The sequence below is a fragment of the Phacochoerus africanus genome, chromosome 9 (genome assembly GCF_016906955.1).
Source record: "Phacochoerus africanus isolate WHEZ1 chromosome 9, ROS_Pafr_v1, whole genome shotgun sequence".
Classification (NCBI taxonomy): domain Eukaryota; kingdom Metazoa; phylum Chordata; class Mammalia; order Artiodactyla; family Suidae; genus Phacochoerus; species Phacochoerus africanus.
Window position 1 is genome coordinate 11509588 of NC_062552.1, and position 16113 is coordinate 11525700.

Consider the following 16113-nt stretch of genomic DNA (forward strand, 5'->3'; position numbering starts at 1 on the left):
CTGGGTCCTAGCCCTCAATATGGACCAACTTCCTTGATTGGGTAGATGAATAAAACAAGGCCTTAATGCTTCTGAGGCAGCAGGTTCTTTAATTAATCAACACGGGGTACTATTAGATATCCAAATTTGATTAAGGCGAGTAAATGAATTGCTCTTTCATATTTTATCCACCTCCAAGACTGGGGTTTGCTCCAGTCATGTATTTTTAAAATGCTGAGTACAGCTGGTGGGATGCTGGAGTTGGCCCAGCTTGGAGGTAACGAAATGGCCGTGTTCGTAGGTGGGTCCTCGATTCTAAAGCTCTCAGGAGCAGAACAGGTCCTCAGATGTCCAAGTGTTGAGGCGCTAATTAAGTGGATGGCGGCCAGGTACCTGGCTGGCTGAGCATTTCTTCGGATAGGACATCCTTTCTGAAATGTTGATCTCTTCTGAAGTTGCAATTGGAGGGACTTGTACTCTGAGTATTGAGTAATAAGAGGTTTGGTGTTTTTTTTTTTTTTTGCCTCAAAGCCTTCATTTTGTTTTCTTAAATTATTTGCCCAATACAATTTTTTTTTTTTCCTACTGTGCAGCATGGTAAACATTTGGAGATTCAGTGATTTTGTTGATGCAGAAGCCAAAGTTGGTGCCTGCTTTGGAAACCAGTTGGCCATTAACTTAAGTATTTGCATATCCAAGAATGTCTAGTAATTCCACTCCTAGGTGTGTATCCCAGAGAACCTCTGGCACATGCTTTCCAGGGAACACGCAGAAGGATGGTAACAGCGTGGCTCATGATAGCAACAAGGCAGCAACACTTTAGATGAACAAGAGAATCACAATTAATTGTGGAATATCCGTATAATGCAAAATGATAAATAAGAGTGAAAACGACTGGACAAAGTATAAGCAAAATCATAGATGGATTTTAGTAAACCCAGTGTTCCGTTGGGGGAATAATCTTCTGAGACTTATTATTCTTTTTGTGAAACTTGCAAATCAAGCACAGTGAAATAATATACTATTTAGGAGGGCTGTAACTTAATGGAATGAGGTGGAGAGAAGCACAGTAATGTTTTGGTGGTTGGATTTGGAGATAATCTTTTTATTATTAAAAAAATAAATAAAGGGAGACTGGAGTTGCTAGTCTTCGGGGAGGCTCGTCTTCGTTTCAGAATTGAGGCATGCTCTGATCTTTGAATGTTGAAACTTCGCTGGTGATGCTGTCAGTCATATTAACTTGAACAAAGAAACAGTCCTGGCTGGTCTCTCTTTCTACCTGCCCGTCTCTTCAGAATTTAAATATTGAAAGTTGGGTTGCTGTTCTTCAGCTGGGTCTCCCAGAGGGTTCTGCTGCCATTAGTCTATCTGCTGCTGAAGAGACGTTTCCTCTTTGGTAAACCAGCACTTTATTTAAATAGTCCAAAACCGACTATCTTTTACAGGCAGTAGTTCTCCAATTCCTCTTCAAGAGCAGACAGCAGAGCCCAGGCCCCAGCAGACATCCAGAAACCACTAAGCTGGTGCTTTAGGGAGTATGCGGTACTTGGTCAGATGCTGATGTAGGAGCAGCCTGGAGCCTACATCCTGCTGGCCCTTATCCTTTTGAATTTAAATACCTTGTTACTTGTGTAGTTGCTATGACGTGGAAGCAGCCTTGAAGCCTGGGAGAATAGAGATAGGAAAAGAGCAGATAGCCCTTCCCTCCTGGGCTGTGTACCTCTTGTGTCTGATTGGTCAGAGGTGGGGACGTTAGGGTGGATCAGTATCCATTCATGACCCTCAGACTTCCTTTCTGGCTGGTTGTTTCTGTCTTGTGGTTGCTACTTTCTTACTGATAACCTTTTCTCGGAGAATCATCACACATCCAAATATCTGCCTCATACCTCCTTTGCAATTCTCTGCTTTGGATGCTTTTGATGAGTGAAGGCCCCAAGGGCAATTCTCAGGAGAGTGAAGAGGGAAAAGCCAAATAGTCATCCCTTAAATGTCCTTTAATTGACTGTGTGTGACTTCTGCTGCAGTGGGATACGTGCCAAACAGCTGTTGAACATAATCGGACTGTATTGCACTGGAGAGAACTGAATGAGGGCCTGCTCTGGGCTCACACCAGGCATATAATGGCTGGAGAGGGATTTTCCAACCCTCTGTGTTCTATCGGGAGTTGTGCCTTGAGGTTCTGGTGTGTGAGCCTGCCTCTGTCCTCAAAGACCCCAGGGTTCCCATTTGCTTTCTGCTTATTGGGAGCTTACAAGAAACTAACACTTTGATACTGGTTAAGAAGCAGACCTGGAGTTCCCCCTGTGGCATGTGGAATAATGATCTGGCTTGTCTCTGTGGAGGCGCAGGTTTGCTCCCCAGCTCAGTGCAGTGGGTTAAGGATCCGTCGCTGCTGCAGCTGTGGTACAGGTTGCAGCTCTGGCTCGGATTCCATCCCTGGCCTGGGAACTTCGAATGCCAAGGGAGAGGCCAAATAAATAAATAAATAAATAAATAAAAAGAACCAGACCTGCATAAGCCTTTACTTACCTATAAAGTAGGGGCAAATCAGGTAGAGGTTAGGGAAGACCATCTCCTGCCTCCTGATATTTTTTGTTTGAAACTGAGGCATGTCATTGACGAAAAAGGAGCTGGCCACAGTGGACACAGTGGTCACCAGCCTTGCAAAAGCTAGTCTGCCTTCAGCGTTTGTTTGAAATCTAAATAATGCCACCTGCGTAAAGCCCAGAAGGGGTTTGTTCGTTCAGTAGTTAAATAACAACAACAAACTAAGAGTAAGGGTCAGGGGCATTCTGGCCCCAGTTCCCTTGGATGACTCTGGGAGGAAAGCCTTCAGTGCCGGCCATGTGTTGCCACCATCTTTTTTCCCCTTTGGAAAAGGCAGAAAGGGGAGCGTGTGGGGTGGTGTTCAGAGCATGTGTTTTGGACATTATAATTGCCAGCTGGAGTTCAAAAGCTTCAAAAGAATTGACTTTAAAAATCAAAAAGCTTATGACATCCCGGAGAGGAGATGCAAGCTCCAGCTATCTGAGGCCAGGGAGCTGGCCAACCCTGCTGGAATCTTGCCTTTTTCACCCCTCTCGGCAGCTGCCAGGCCACAGAGCCCGTTCTGTGAAAGATCCTCAAGAAACAATGAGGGAAAACAGCTTCTGTTTTATTAGATTAGGTGAATTTATGTGCCTGGGGGAGGGGTGTCCATGTGTTGGGGGCGGGGAGGGCAGCGCTGGCCCTCGCGGTCGAGGCAGAAGTAATGAAGCCCCCGCAGCAGGACTGGGCGGGGGAGGGTGTGCGGGCTGGAGGAGGGGCTGTGGAAAGAGATTTCTGCAGTCTGTCTGGAGGGCTGCCCAGGGTTCCCAGCCAAAAAACCAAATAAAAATAAATAAAAGGCAAGTGCTGAATGACACAGATTATGATATTAAAAAGGGATGCCATTGAAAATGTGCCACGGACCCCGCTGCCGGTGAGGAGGTGTGCGTGGAGGGGGCCGGGCTGGCACACTGGGCATTCAGAAGTGTGGACAATTAAACTGCCCCCATCCTGGGAGCCTCCCCCTAACTCCCCCCCCCCCCCCCCCCCCCCCCCCCCCCCCGCCCCAACACCAGAAATTCTAAAAGCAGGATTTGTCTGCATTGCAGGTTGAGGAAATGGCCGGCTGGGAAGCTAGTCGATCTTTTTCCCTTTTTTCTCCTTCTAATTTATCAGGAAGGAAAAAAGCCCCAGACCCCTCCTCTCTGGTGTTAGATTCCCTCCCAGCCACATAAATAACCTTCCCTCCCTGGCGCCTCCCCTCCCCCTCGGCCCCTGCGCCCGGCCGTCCTATTGCCGCGCGGAATCTGCTCTGCCGGAATCCGCACTGCCGCCCGCCCGCCCGCCTGCTCGTCCGGGGGAGGCTTGTTGACAAGTGCTCCGCAGCCTGCCTCGCCGCCGCGCTCGCCCTCCCTCCCTCCCTCTGTCCTTCTTCCTCTCTGTCTCTCTGCAATGATCCGGCTCTGAGGATGGCTGCTCCACGGGTCTGTCAGGTCCAGTTTTTGGTGGCTTATCTTGAGGAACCTGGGATAGAAGGTCTGTTCCTATAAAGAAAATAAAACCCCAATAGCTCTAGATTTGTTTCAGGCTGCTGTGGCTTTTGTTGGAGAAATAGGCCTTTTGTGGGTCTCCCTGCTGGGGTCCTGATTCAATCCATTATGGATGGCAAGGTGCTGTATATATATATGAGTATGTAAAAGTGTTGCGATTTGCCTAATATTAAGATTCTTTCGGCTTTGGTATCCTCCCTAGGGGCGATGTTGGCTCCTGCAAAGGCACTGTGGAAATTTACAAGGGAGAATTAATGTGGTTCTTAAGGCATTGAGCTCTGTTGACCATTTTGGCCAAATCTGCAGGTTTAGCCAGGGTCGAATGAATTTAGACCTTTCTTTGGGGACTGAACGCCACCCAGCTATGGCTGGTCCCTTTCTTTTATTGCCAATTTATGCGATCATTTCCCAGCATTTAAAAATAGATGCCTGATGAAAGTTAATTAGTTCATCCTCAACCATAGCTCTGGTTTCCTTTCTGAACAGCATGCGTGGTTTTCATTTCCCTTCATACTTTCTTTCTCTGCCCTCCTTTCCTTGAAAGAAGGAGGAAACTGAGGCATGTAAACAGAGACCAAGTGATTCTAGGTAGGACCTTAAAGCTTTAAACTTGGAGTGCTCTTGTTTGTTCCACCATATTTCGTTTATCCATCCATCTTTGTGTTACTAAATAAACACTGGGGAATTTTAGCAGCCATCAATTTTAAGTACCTCAAATCTTTGCAGATTCTGTGGCCATGATCCTGGAATTCTGCTTTCTGGACTATTTACCTTAGATTTCAGTACGAGAAAGAAGGTGGCTGTGAAAGGCAGTAGGCCTCTCAGAGCTTGCTTGCTGGCAGCGATTTGGGGGGAGGGGGGCTTTGAATATTCCATGGAATCCTTTGATCCGAGAAGTGGGCGTGCAGTGGGCTTGTCTATATGTGAGTAAGAGACTGAATGCAGTGGGAAACTTCTGTCGCTCCCAGTTGTGCCGTGGACCACACAGTTTAGAACTTCTCTGGGGTCTGTCTGATAGTCTGAGGGGGGCAAATAAAGGCAGCCAGAGAGGTGAGGGGGGTTCGGATGTGGCTCTTCAGGTCCCTGTGAATTATCTGGCTAAGACTCAGTGTTTGCAGTTGTGGCGGTTTGTACACAAACTAATAACTTCGTGGGATTTGTTGATTTGCATTAAAATCAGCTTTGTTTAACTTTGTAGAGATTTGTTAATACTGGAGAGAGGGTTTCTTTTGGTAACTTACTTTTGTGGGGTAAATGAAACGACAGCATAAAGCCCGGAGGAGACCTCCCCCCGCCCGACCCCACGTGTGCTCTGCGTGTGCCCACACATACATTGTGATTAGGTAAAGGGAGAGAGTCATTAGCTATCTGAGAACATGTCTGCATGTATGGAAATCTCCTTTTGAGAGGCGCAAATTTCATGTTTCGTAAAGCCAGATTTTTGGCTCGTCGGCTTATCTAAACAGAAGACTTTGGACATACTGGTCTTACTCCTCCTCTTTCTGAAAGAATTTCTCTAAAAATGCCCGGCGTTGACCTCTGCTGTGTCCACTTCTCAGTCCCCGTGCTCTGTAGTGGCCATTGTTCTGCAGCTCGTTTTCCACACCAGCCTAAGCCCAGCTCTGTCTTTAACCACTTCTTCTGAAGGTGGAAGGCAGTTTTCCACCTCTGGGGTTGCTCGGTACTGGGCCACCTGTCCACTGGAACCCTTTTACTTAGCTGACCGGAACTTGAGTTGCATGTCGTGTCCTACGGGGTTCCAAGGATTCGTGCTCCTGATAGGCAGTCATAACTAGGTTGACTGGTTTGCCAGCTTAAAATCAATGAGGTATTGGGATGGGGCGTGGACTGAGAGGATTTATGGCCTGGGGTAGCAGAGTTAGGATGCTTGGATGCAGAGTAGAGCAAGGTGGATGCTTCTCTTTCAGTAATCATTATTACTGTACCTGTTTGGATTGTTATAAAGATCATGTGAAAGATGAAGAAGGGGGTGGGGGTGGGGGAGAGTTACCAGGAGGAAGAACCTTTGCCCCAGGAAGTAAGGGAGCTGTGCTAAAGGCACACTGATAAGATCCTCAGAGTTTCGGTAGCTTCCGGGACCATGCAGAAGTCTTTCCTGGAGATCATAGATCCATCCCATGGAGGGATCTTTGTATCCAGTTCCTGCTGTGGCTTTTTGGTTGTTGTCATTGGAACCTCTCCATGGGGAGTGTTTCTCTCCTCTTGTGACTCCTGGTGGTGCCCACCCCTTTGGGGTTTGGTCACCCTTCTAGTGCGTACATGTGACATGTCTGCTGGTTTGTTTCTTTGTGCCTCCAGGTGAGGAAATGCCTTCAGGCCTAGGGCTTGGTCTGTCTCTTTTCCTGCTCTTGAATTTAGTCATTTGATTCTGGAACTGGAGAAAAGGATGGGACAGCTATTTTTCCTTGCCTGCCTAGTCGCCCGACTTTTCCATGTTGTTACCACAGCATCAGGTTTTTATCTAACATCTTTTCTCAAAGAATTGAGCATGCAAAAACGGAGGTTTAGATTGCCCAAGGAGGTTTTGCAGGGAAGAAGGGAGTGAAGAACTCCTTGGGGATTATCTGTCTTGTCTGTATCTGTCTGTCTGTCTGTATCTGTGTACTTTCTAGGTTGTAAACAAACAAAATCTTGTGTTGCCCTTGAATCTTGGGGGCTCTTGGGAGGGTTTGCTGGGGCTCTTTTGGGATTCCTTTTTCTTGGCTGGAGTAGGAAAGCTCCATAGCTGATTTGAGAGCAGACAAAGGGGAGCCCTTGCCTGTCAGGGGCCATTCTCCTGAGGGAAAGGGATAATTATTTTCCATAAGCCGAGGTATTAAACTACGCTCATTTGTGCTTCGATGACCAGGAGTGTGGCAGTGACATCATGCCTCACGACTGTTGTTTGTTCTCAGCCACCTCACGTTTTGAGGTGGAGGGGGGCGTCCATGAGGCAGCCTGGGCTCAGGTTAGCAGGTGCTTCTGCTGCTCACTGCCTTCCCTGGAACCCTGTGATCGATCCAAAAGCTCAGCTGCTGACCCAAGTATGTACAATTGGGTTTAAACTACATATTCATGTTGACCCCGTGAAGCTGGCCTGAGCCAGATTTTTCCTCTGGCATCCACATGCAAAGAGCAAATAATCCAATTTTTCTTTCAAAATTTGAGTGAAAAAAGGGCTTTCTTTTTGACTAGTAATGGCAGCAAACTAGGCATTCTGAATACCTCAGAGAGGCTCCTACCTCAACCAAGGGGCTGCTTTTTTATAATCTCTTGAAACTCAAAGTGCAGCAAGCACCCCCATCCCCCAGCACACACATGCAGGCGCTCACTCTGCTGCTGAAAATGAAAGCTCTCTTTGGATGCTTGACTGTTTAATATGTAATGTGATACCTTGTCTCACAGTGACAGGGTGACAGACGGGCATTGGCTCTATAATACAGAATTACCTTTTGTGCATCTTTGCTGCAACAAAGCCAAATACATTGACTCTCCCTAATATGCTAATGCGTTTGGTGTGCTCCAGATGTTTTGGAAGCCCGGGAACAGCTTCAAAGGTCTCCTTGTTTTTCTTTCCCTTTAACCCTTCTTTAGGCATTGCTTTTGTGAAATAGAGGCATTAGATTTTCCTTTGGTTTTGTCTTCCATCGTGTGCATATAGCTCACGGGAGGCCTGGCGAAACTTCTTTGTGTTTCTAAAACATCATAAAATTATAAACACTGCCCACTCTAGTCCCTCTTTTCAGATGTTAGGAAATAATTTCCTTCTCTGTATATACATCTGTGTCCTGAAACCTGAAATCAATTGCTTAGCTGAAGGAATCTCTGGCCTCATTTGTGTTTCAGATTCCCCAGCCCCTTTATGTGGCGGGAGGGAGAAGTTCATGCACTCCCGTCTCCAGCCTCTGAGCAGGAATTCTTCTTCCTCTTTGCTGCTGCTGTTCCAGGCTTAGAAAGAACCAGTTCGGGTGTATTGCCTTTGGGAAATGGGATGAAAAGCTCCTGCCTTTGGTTTCGTTGGGGTTCTCAGCTTGTGAGCAGGGGCACTGCCCTTGAGGTGGCCTGTGACACGCTGCTCCTGTCAGCTGATGGTGGTGACTCGCCGCCGAGGTTGCAGGCAGTCCCCAAGCTGCCTTTACCGCAGTGATTTGGAATTTTCAGCTCATATTTATTGCTTTTGTGAAAGACAATAGACATGGTTTAATTTAAGTTCAGCCTGCTGAATATTAATAGAGGGGCCCGACCGCTTCGGTGGGGAGACGTCTTTGGGCCATTCCGCCTCCTCTCTCACCTCCTCCTCTCCCTGACAAAGGTTTGTGTTGCTTGGGGGAGGGGTTTGGAAAAAGAAAGCCAGTTTGTGTGTTTGAAGGAGGGGATGCCATTTCATTATTTCTTATTGACTAAAAATAATTTTGAAAATAGGTGGCAGGGCTTTGTTTGATGGGGAAAAGGCAGCACGCGTTGGCTTGTCTGATGTTTCAGCGATGGCTCTTCTGCCCTGTGGCGATGTGTTCCGTCTTGCTGACCTGGCTTTTCTGGACTGGGCAGGCGATGCGAGTTGGATGAAAATATTCCGAATGAAAGGGGTTAGGCGGTACTCCGGGGGTGTGAACAAGGGGCGGGGTGGGGGGAGTGTGCAAAGATGTAAAAGCCCAGGTTTATCCAACCGTGGGGACTGTCTAACTGGAAATAAACGGGCGTTTTCTCGGGGCCGATGTCCAGGGTGGGCGGACTCTAATTGAAAATGTCAATCATGGGGCAGAACACGTTGGTCCCGCCCCCCCCAAAGGCTTGGGAAAGCTGAGGTCCTTCAGTCTGCAGAACAGGCCCCCAGCCCCCTTTGTGGGGGCCCCGTTTTCCTGGTCTGGAAAGTGAAGACAACCCTTGTCTCTCCCAGTTCAGGCTACCAGACATTGCTGATCCTTGGAATGCGGGCGACTTCGGTGTCCTGTGAAGACACGGGTCTGATGAAGGCCTGGGACAGTGGACTCATCCTGAGTCCTTCACTGGAGCTCAGTCAGGCCTTAGTCTTTCAGAGCATTCTTACTCATCCCTTTCGCCTGACACCTGTCAATTAAAATTCCCCCTTTTCATGTAGAACTTCATCATCCAGTTTCCCTGTCTTTGTGCTTGGGTAGTGGATGTTTTCTTCTTTTTGTCTTTTTTTGGGAAGAGAGACATATCCTTGTTTTGCACTGATACCTCTTAGATGGGAATGCTTTTTCCCTCCATCATGTGTTACTTTTTAACTAGGTTTGTCATTGGCAGACTCTGGTTGCTTTGTGATCAGTTTTGTAAGCAGTTGGTTCCCTTCACAGAAGGAATGAGACAGGCTGGAATAAGGCCCAGCAGAACTTTGGGTTTGGGAGCCTTACTGCGGCTGGTGTTACACGGCAGATTGTGCGGACGTAATTGCCAGAGCTGTATGGTGTCTCAGGGCAACTAGGTTTCCTACTGGCTTGAACCTTGCTTCTCCCCCCCCATAATTGTGGATCTCCGTGTGGTCCCCAGAGCAGCCAAAGCAGCATCTGCATCGTCTGGAGCTTTGTTAAAAGAGGGACACGCTGGGAGTGAGGCCCAGAGGCCCGGGTGCCCACCTGGTGATTGTGGTTCATGCTCGGGGTTGAGAGTCCCCCTGCTTTACAGTCTACTGAGGGTCTCTCGGAAGGATAAGAATGGAGCTGTCATTGACTAGCTTAACGTCCCTCTGCTAAATCATTGCTTCGCTCACTCTCTCGTGCACTCATTAGCTGCTTCTCCCTCAGCAGATGGTCAGGATCTTGTAGCTAAGGGCTCAGCAGGCCCTTCTTCCCCGAATTCCTCTAGCTGCGCCTCGTCCTTCCTTGTTTCCTCCCTGATCCAAATACAGCGTCCAGAAAACCGACTCTTCTTCCCCCCTTCCTTCTGCACCGCCCCCAGCACCACGACGGTTTTGGTGGTGTTGGGTGTATTGCAGACACCAGCTTTGCTCTCCAGGTTTTGCTATTGCAGGTTTGCTCCAGGGATTTGTAATCACTGTCCTGCCCTGACACTTGCTCTTCAAGCGCAGAGTTCCTTCTTCGTCTATACTGCTGACTGACACACCCAGATGTATCTCCATCACTCCTAGAATGTAGGTTTTGTTGGATTATGCCTGGATCTCCAGTGCCCGGGCACCTGGTAGGTGTTAAGAAAATGAAGTTATATTTTCCTTGCTTCTTTCCTGCTTTATTCTCCTTGAAGTACTTAGGTGTTATTGAAAAATTTGAAATCAACCAAGAGTACATTTCTATTTTAGAGAGAGATCCCCCTTCAAAATTAGTTTTATGTATGGTTCCGTAACCAGAATTTCTGTATTTTGAATTTACCATCCTTTTCAAGTGTGCTGATTCACCCATCAGGTCCTCTTTTTATACGTGTGACTTAGATTATCTTTCTAATCTTTGGTTAATATGTTATGTTCTGTATCATCCTGCTCTTCGGGTGGGCCGCTGTGCTCCCCCCACCCTCAACTCCCCCTTTACAACAGTGCTCTAATCGAGGGCTTATCAGTACTTTATGGAGTTCCTCCTGTGGCTCAACTGGATTGGCAATGTCTCTGCACAGCTAGGACGCGGGTTTGATTCCCCAGCTCGGCACAGTGGGTTAAAGGATATCTGGCATTGCTGCAACTGTGGTGTAGGTCGCAACTGTGTCTCGGATCTGATCTCTAGCCTAGGAACTATGTATGCTGTGGGGCAGCCAGAAGAAAGAGGGAGAGACTTTATTTCAACCACATATGTTGTGACCCTTTTCTAGAGCTGCATTAAAAAAAAAAAAAAATCTAAAACAAGCGGATAAGCTAATTTAAATGTATTTGACTCAACCTAATGATATATTTAAAACATCTCAGGAATTACTATGAAATTATTAAAAAAATGTTAGAGTCAGTTTTCAGTAATGTTAAGTAAAAATAATTGATTTTCTCAGCCACACTGGCCATATTTCACATGCCCAATAGCTTCATGTGACTGGTGGCCGCCATAATGGATAGTAGCATTGCTCTCATCTTTGAAATGTTGGCCACACTTCAACCCTTAGACGCAAAGATTTCCCTACGATTACGTCTCCTGTTTCCCTCTCAGTGCACACTCCCTGCATTTTCTCTTTTCTTTGGGAATTGTCTGTGTTTTCATTTACATATTGTAGTCATGACTCCCAAAGCCACAAGTCTTAAGTGACAGCCATGGGATTTTGTTTACTTCATTGTATTAGGTTTCCAACCTTCGTTATTACTCATCCTCTAAAATGATGTAAAAATAGATAACTGGGGAAGTGCATGCATAAACAGGTTAAGTCCCGGGGTTTGGTTTCATTTTGTGGCGTGTTCTTTCAGAAAATCTTACCCAGTGTGTAAAAGACTTTGTTTTGTATAGTGTTTGTTCTGTTAGTGTGCAACTAACAGAAGCCACTTGTGAATGGCTTCAGCCAAAGAGGGATTTAGTATAGGGACAGAAGTGCAAACAGCCTTGCCAGAAGGGTTGGGAGACAGACAGCAGGGGATCACCCTGCCCTTTAGGCTTCACTGTGAAAATGCAGACACTGTGCTAGCATTTCTACTGATGCCCAGAGGTGCTGAGTAGACAGTGGAACGAGGGGCCGGTTGCTGTGGACACTTGTGCTGGTGCACGCCTCTCATTGATAGTCCCTAAATCATGTTTGGATCCCTAGATGCAAGGACACCTGAGTGCTGGAGGACCGAGCTTTATTTCCGCTGTCACTCATTGGTGTGGCCTGACTGCTAAGCTATTTCCGTATCACTTGGCATAGCCCTTTCTCTGCTTGGGGTACTAGGAGCACATCTGGGGCCCTGAGATTCCCTCTTCTGCCTGGTGCCGTGTCTTCAGTCCTGGAACATCATCACCCTTTGAGACGATCGGGTTCAAATACGGGCCTCTGTGATCTAATAGATGGCTATGAAGAGAAAGTTGTAGTCAGATGTCTAGTTAAGAACTGACAGAATGCGAACGGAGTAACGAGCCTTTTTCTTGGGTGGCAGGTACCCGTTCCTGAAAGCAGTTCTGAGAAGGGTTTCAGTGTTTCTCAAGTACATATTTAGCCCCGGAAGCGTAACTAGTTTGAATGGCTAATCCATGAGGTACACTTCTTCCTTCCTAACCCAGCCTTGAAAGATGTGTTGTGCTTCCAAAAGAACCCTTTAGTGTATTTTCGCAATTACAAATTTCTGCTTGAATTTCTTACTGTTGAAGTTATTTTTTTGGGAGGCATTTATTTCACCCTGGTGCAAGGTCCAAAGTAGGGTGCAGCGCGGCTTACTCTTCTCCATTCTCAAGGGACACGCACCTTCTAATTCTCTTCTCTCCAGACTCTTGTGTGCCCTCATCAGCCACTGTGTAGGGTTAACTGTCATAAAGTGCTGCTTCCTGATGTCATGTGTTTAAGTGTTTGTCCCCTTTTTTCACCTGTAGGGCTCCTTGGTAATGGCCAGTCTAAGGGATTAGGACCAGCATCAGAACAGTCAGAGAATGAGAAGGACGATGCATCCCAAGTGTCCTCGACTAGCAACGATGTTAGTTCTTCAGATTTTGAAGAAGGGCCGTCGAGGAAAAGGTTAGTACCCAAGGCTGAAAATACTGGTGCCTTAAACCAGGGACTTCAAACTAGGTGCTAGTTTGGGCCATGTGGGAACAAACTTGGACCCACTCACCCAATCTCCTGGTTTTTTTTTTTTTTTTTCCATAGAGGAGCCAGAATTCTGGATTTTTATATTAGACATCCTGGTTTCTAAATATTACCCACTAATTAAAGATGAATAAACCAAAAAAAATAGAAATAAAAAAATAAAAACCCACAACTTATGAGCTAAACAATATATTCCTGCTATAAAAGTTGGCCATAGGGGTGCCAACTTGTAATTCCTATCTTTACTGTTCATTTTAATTGATTCTCATCAGTTCTATTCTTGAATGTATTAGATTGTACCTCGCCATTTCTAAAGAGATGTTTCTAAAAATTTGAAGATTTTAATAAATGTGGTCTTTCTGGGGGAAAAAAAGAATTTCCCCTTGTCTCAAAGCAAAATCCACTTGGTATTTAACCAAGTTAGTAGGTGTGGAATCAGTCCTTAAAACCTTTAATTTCCCAGCAAGGTTTTTTTTTTTTTTTTTTTAAATGATGTTCCTAAATAAGTGTAAGTTAGTTTCATCAGGTCGGCTGTGGTAGTTGGGTAAGAGTTGTGGCTTCATGGTCAGACACTGACAGTAACAACACTTTAATTGGGCATTTTAAAAAACCCCTGTGTTAGTTAGCTGCCTTATTTCATGTCTCATGTGTTGTGTGCCAGCCTCCCCTCCCCCCCACCATTTAGAATTTATATTTCATTCTGTTCCTTTTCTAGTCTCATACTCTGTGTTTTCTTGGATGCCTAGATTAATTACTTTTTTAAAGAGTCTGTTTGGGAGGTTGGGGAGAGAGGGGGGGAAAAAACATCTGGTCTGAACTTCTTTGTTGACCCCTTGTAACTCTCTAGATGTGTATCTAATGAAGATCCGAATATGGTGGAAAGGACGAGAGGAACCATGTGCGGATATTTAAAATCCTTGACAGACCTGTACTTAAGATCTAAATTTGAAATGCATAGCTCCAAATCTTTATTTTCGTGTGTCTTCGTTTAAAAAACCCTTGGTTAACTCACTCCCATCCTCTTTTTCTCTGAATCCTCAGCCCTATGTCTTAGACCATGTCATGGATTTGTTGTTGGTATAGTTAGTGCATCTCTGCCTGGACTTTAAGTTGCACCAGGGTGAGGGTCTCGGTGAAATGAGCCTTTTATGTTTCAGATGCTCCGTAAGCAACCTTCTCTGCCCCAATTTGAAAAATGCATCCTCACAACAGAGGGAGTTCAAGGATGTGTAAGAAAAATCACATTAGTACAAAGCCTGGAATGTGTAATAATGCTACCCCTGTTTCTAAACATGGGGGTGGGTGGTTTCGTGCACCTATTAGCGGCCTCTCTCATTTGTTTGGGGAACAAAATTCTGTGAGTGTGGTTGGAAATGACAGCGTCCAGTCCTTTATAACTATATGGCTGTCCCTCACTCTTACCTCGAATGAGATCGCCAGCAGGCAGTGTGACGACAAAGGCCATTAGGCTTCTCTTGGGGTGGGGGTAGAGGAGCCCTTTGTCCCCAACTCCGAGTGTCTCTCTCAGATGGCAGTGCTTCCTCTTTGCATGGGACTGTGGTGCTGTGTGGCAGCTGTGTGCAAATCAGTCAATTAACTTTAATTCCCCAGGGCGGTGAAAAAGAGAAACTTTGTTCAGGGTGAACATAGGGAAAACTTAACCCATTGCTAATCTGCTTTAATTATTAGCTTGCCAACAGTACCTTGTTTTACTGAATTAAAGGTTCCTGACAGCATTTTGGGGAGTTTTTATCGGAGATACAGTGTAGATTAAAGTTTGACAGTTTAAGGCTAGAGTTAGGGCTGGCTTGGGGTGGCCTGCATTGCAGGAGGAGGCTTGGTAGTTTATGAATGGGCATTGTAGTTAGGGCATATATTTCTTAAACTCTTGCAGAGTCCATAGCAAAGAGAAAAGAATGCCTTTCACTACATTTTGGTTTTTACGAGTACTTTTGATTCTTTTTTGCTACTTAGCATAAATATTTAGTGTATATTATTTCGTATGAGCCCTGCCTTCTAAGCCAGATCATAACTAGAATCTGATTTCTTGAAGCTTCCTCAATTGCTGTCCTTCATCTGACATAGTTACCTTTTCTAATAAGTTGACACATGTGCTGTCTCTGCTGATGCCAAGCCAAGCCCAGAGTAGCTACGTGAAAGTGGTGACTTTGAAGTGTCCATCAAGCATTGGGTGGGTAGGTTGTTGACTGGATGTTACTTTTTACCTTGTATCTAAAATTCTGATAAATATGCATGAGAAGAGCCTGTTCTACGATGGACCACTTGGCCTCATTCTCTGTTGGCCTGAAGACTTTCCAGGAGGGAACACTGAATCCTAAAATTCCAGTCATGACTTATTGTTTTGGAAAAGCATCCCCCCTCTCTCTCTCTTAAGAAATGGACAATGATATGGATTGCCAGCTATTTCTGTACAGTTAATTACTCTTTCTAGGTACATGTTTTAGGATCACCAGTTAATGTGCCTTTTGTCTTGGTCAGGGAGGGGTGAAGAAAGAGGGATTTTATGTGTTGGACTTCGTGAAGAAAAATTAAAATCTGAGGTGTAAAATCTTGCCAGCCTCACTTTGGACCTTGCCCTGAATTTCCAGCCTGCACGTTGAAGCAATTCCATTTTCTGATTGATGCTTGTAACAGTTTCTTAAGTCTTTAGTCAAAATATCTCATGTGTTTACAATGTGTTATTTTTCTCCCAGAAACTCCCTAAACTATGTTTGGCCCTATGTACTGGCTGCCATTGGTTTTACTCAAGTTGGGGATCTTTTTGGCACGTAGACAACAGTAGCATCCAGAGTTCCGTAGGATTTATTTTTCTTTATGGAGGCGAACATAAGAACTATCTCTTTACCTGCCATTGAAAGGTCATCGTCTACAACCACTCTTTGTAAAAGGAGTAGCCAACCTCACCTGAATCTTTTGGCTGGTTTGATGGGCAGGGCAGCCCAGCCATTGGGGATCTGAAGGACTTGGCACTAGTGGGAGTTCCTAGGTGTTATTTTTTTTTTTTTTTGCTTTTGATCATTGTGGTAGGTGAGTTTAATAACTGATATAAAAAACTCATACATTAATTAGTTTTTACAGTTTAGAAAGGAAGCATTATCGAGACTTTCCGCTTTTAATCAGCCTTCTCTGAGTTCGTTGGTGGCCGTGCGTAGTTCCTTACTCCCACCACCATGTGTGGCTTATCCTCTTACATTTGATTGTTGTAAAATTTGTGTTTCCTGCAAGAAGTATCTGAGTATTTTTAGAAATCAGAATGGACTCAGTTTGTGAGTCAGGTGCAGATGGACTGCGAGAGACTTGGGAAGGATAGTTATGACTGGATAGGAAGTATGTCTTTGGCTGGTGGAAAGGAGGTGTACAGAGAAGTTGGTGATCG

The 16113-nt window shown here is 45.6% G+C and overlaps 1 protein-coding gene across 10 annotated transcripts in view; it reads left to right on the forward strand.

The window, feature by feature from the left end:
• Positions 1-16113, forward strand: part of JARID2 (jumonji and AT-rich interaction domain containing 2) — a 243962-nt gene that overhangs the window by 139385 nt on the left and 88464 nt on the right. For 9 of the 10 annotated variants that reach the window (XM_047796194.1, XM_047796204.1, XM_047796200.1 and 6 more), the window contains one exon: positions 12503-12644. The exons of the other annotated variant lie outside the window; for it this stretch is intronic. In XM_047796194.1, the coding sequence (XP_047652150.1) occupies positions 12503-12644 (142 nt within the window). The remainder of the gene's footprint in view (positions 1-12502; positions 12645-16113) is intronic. 10 annotated transcript variants of the gene reach the window in all.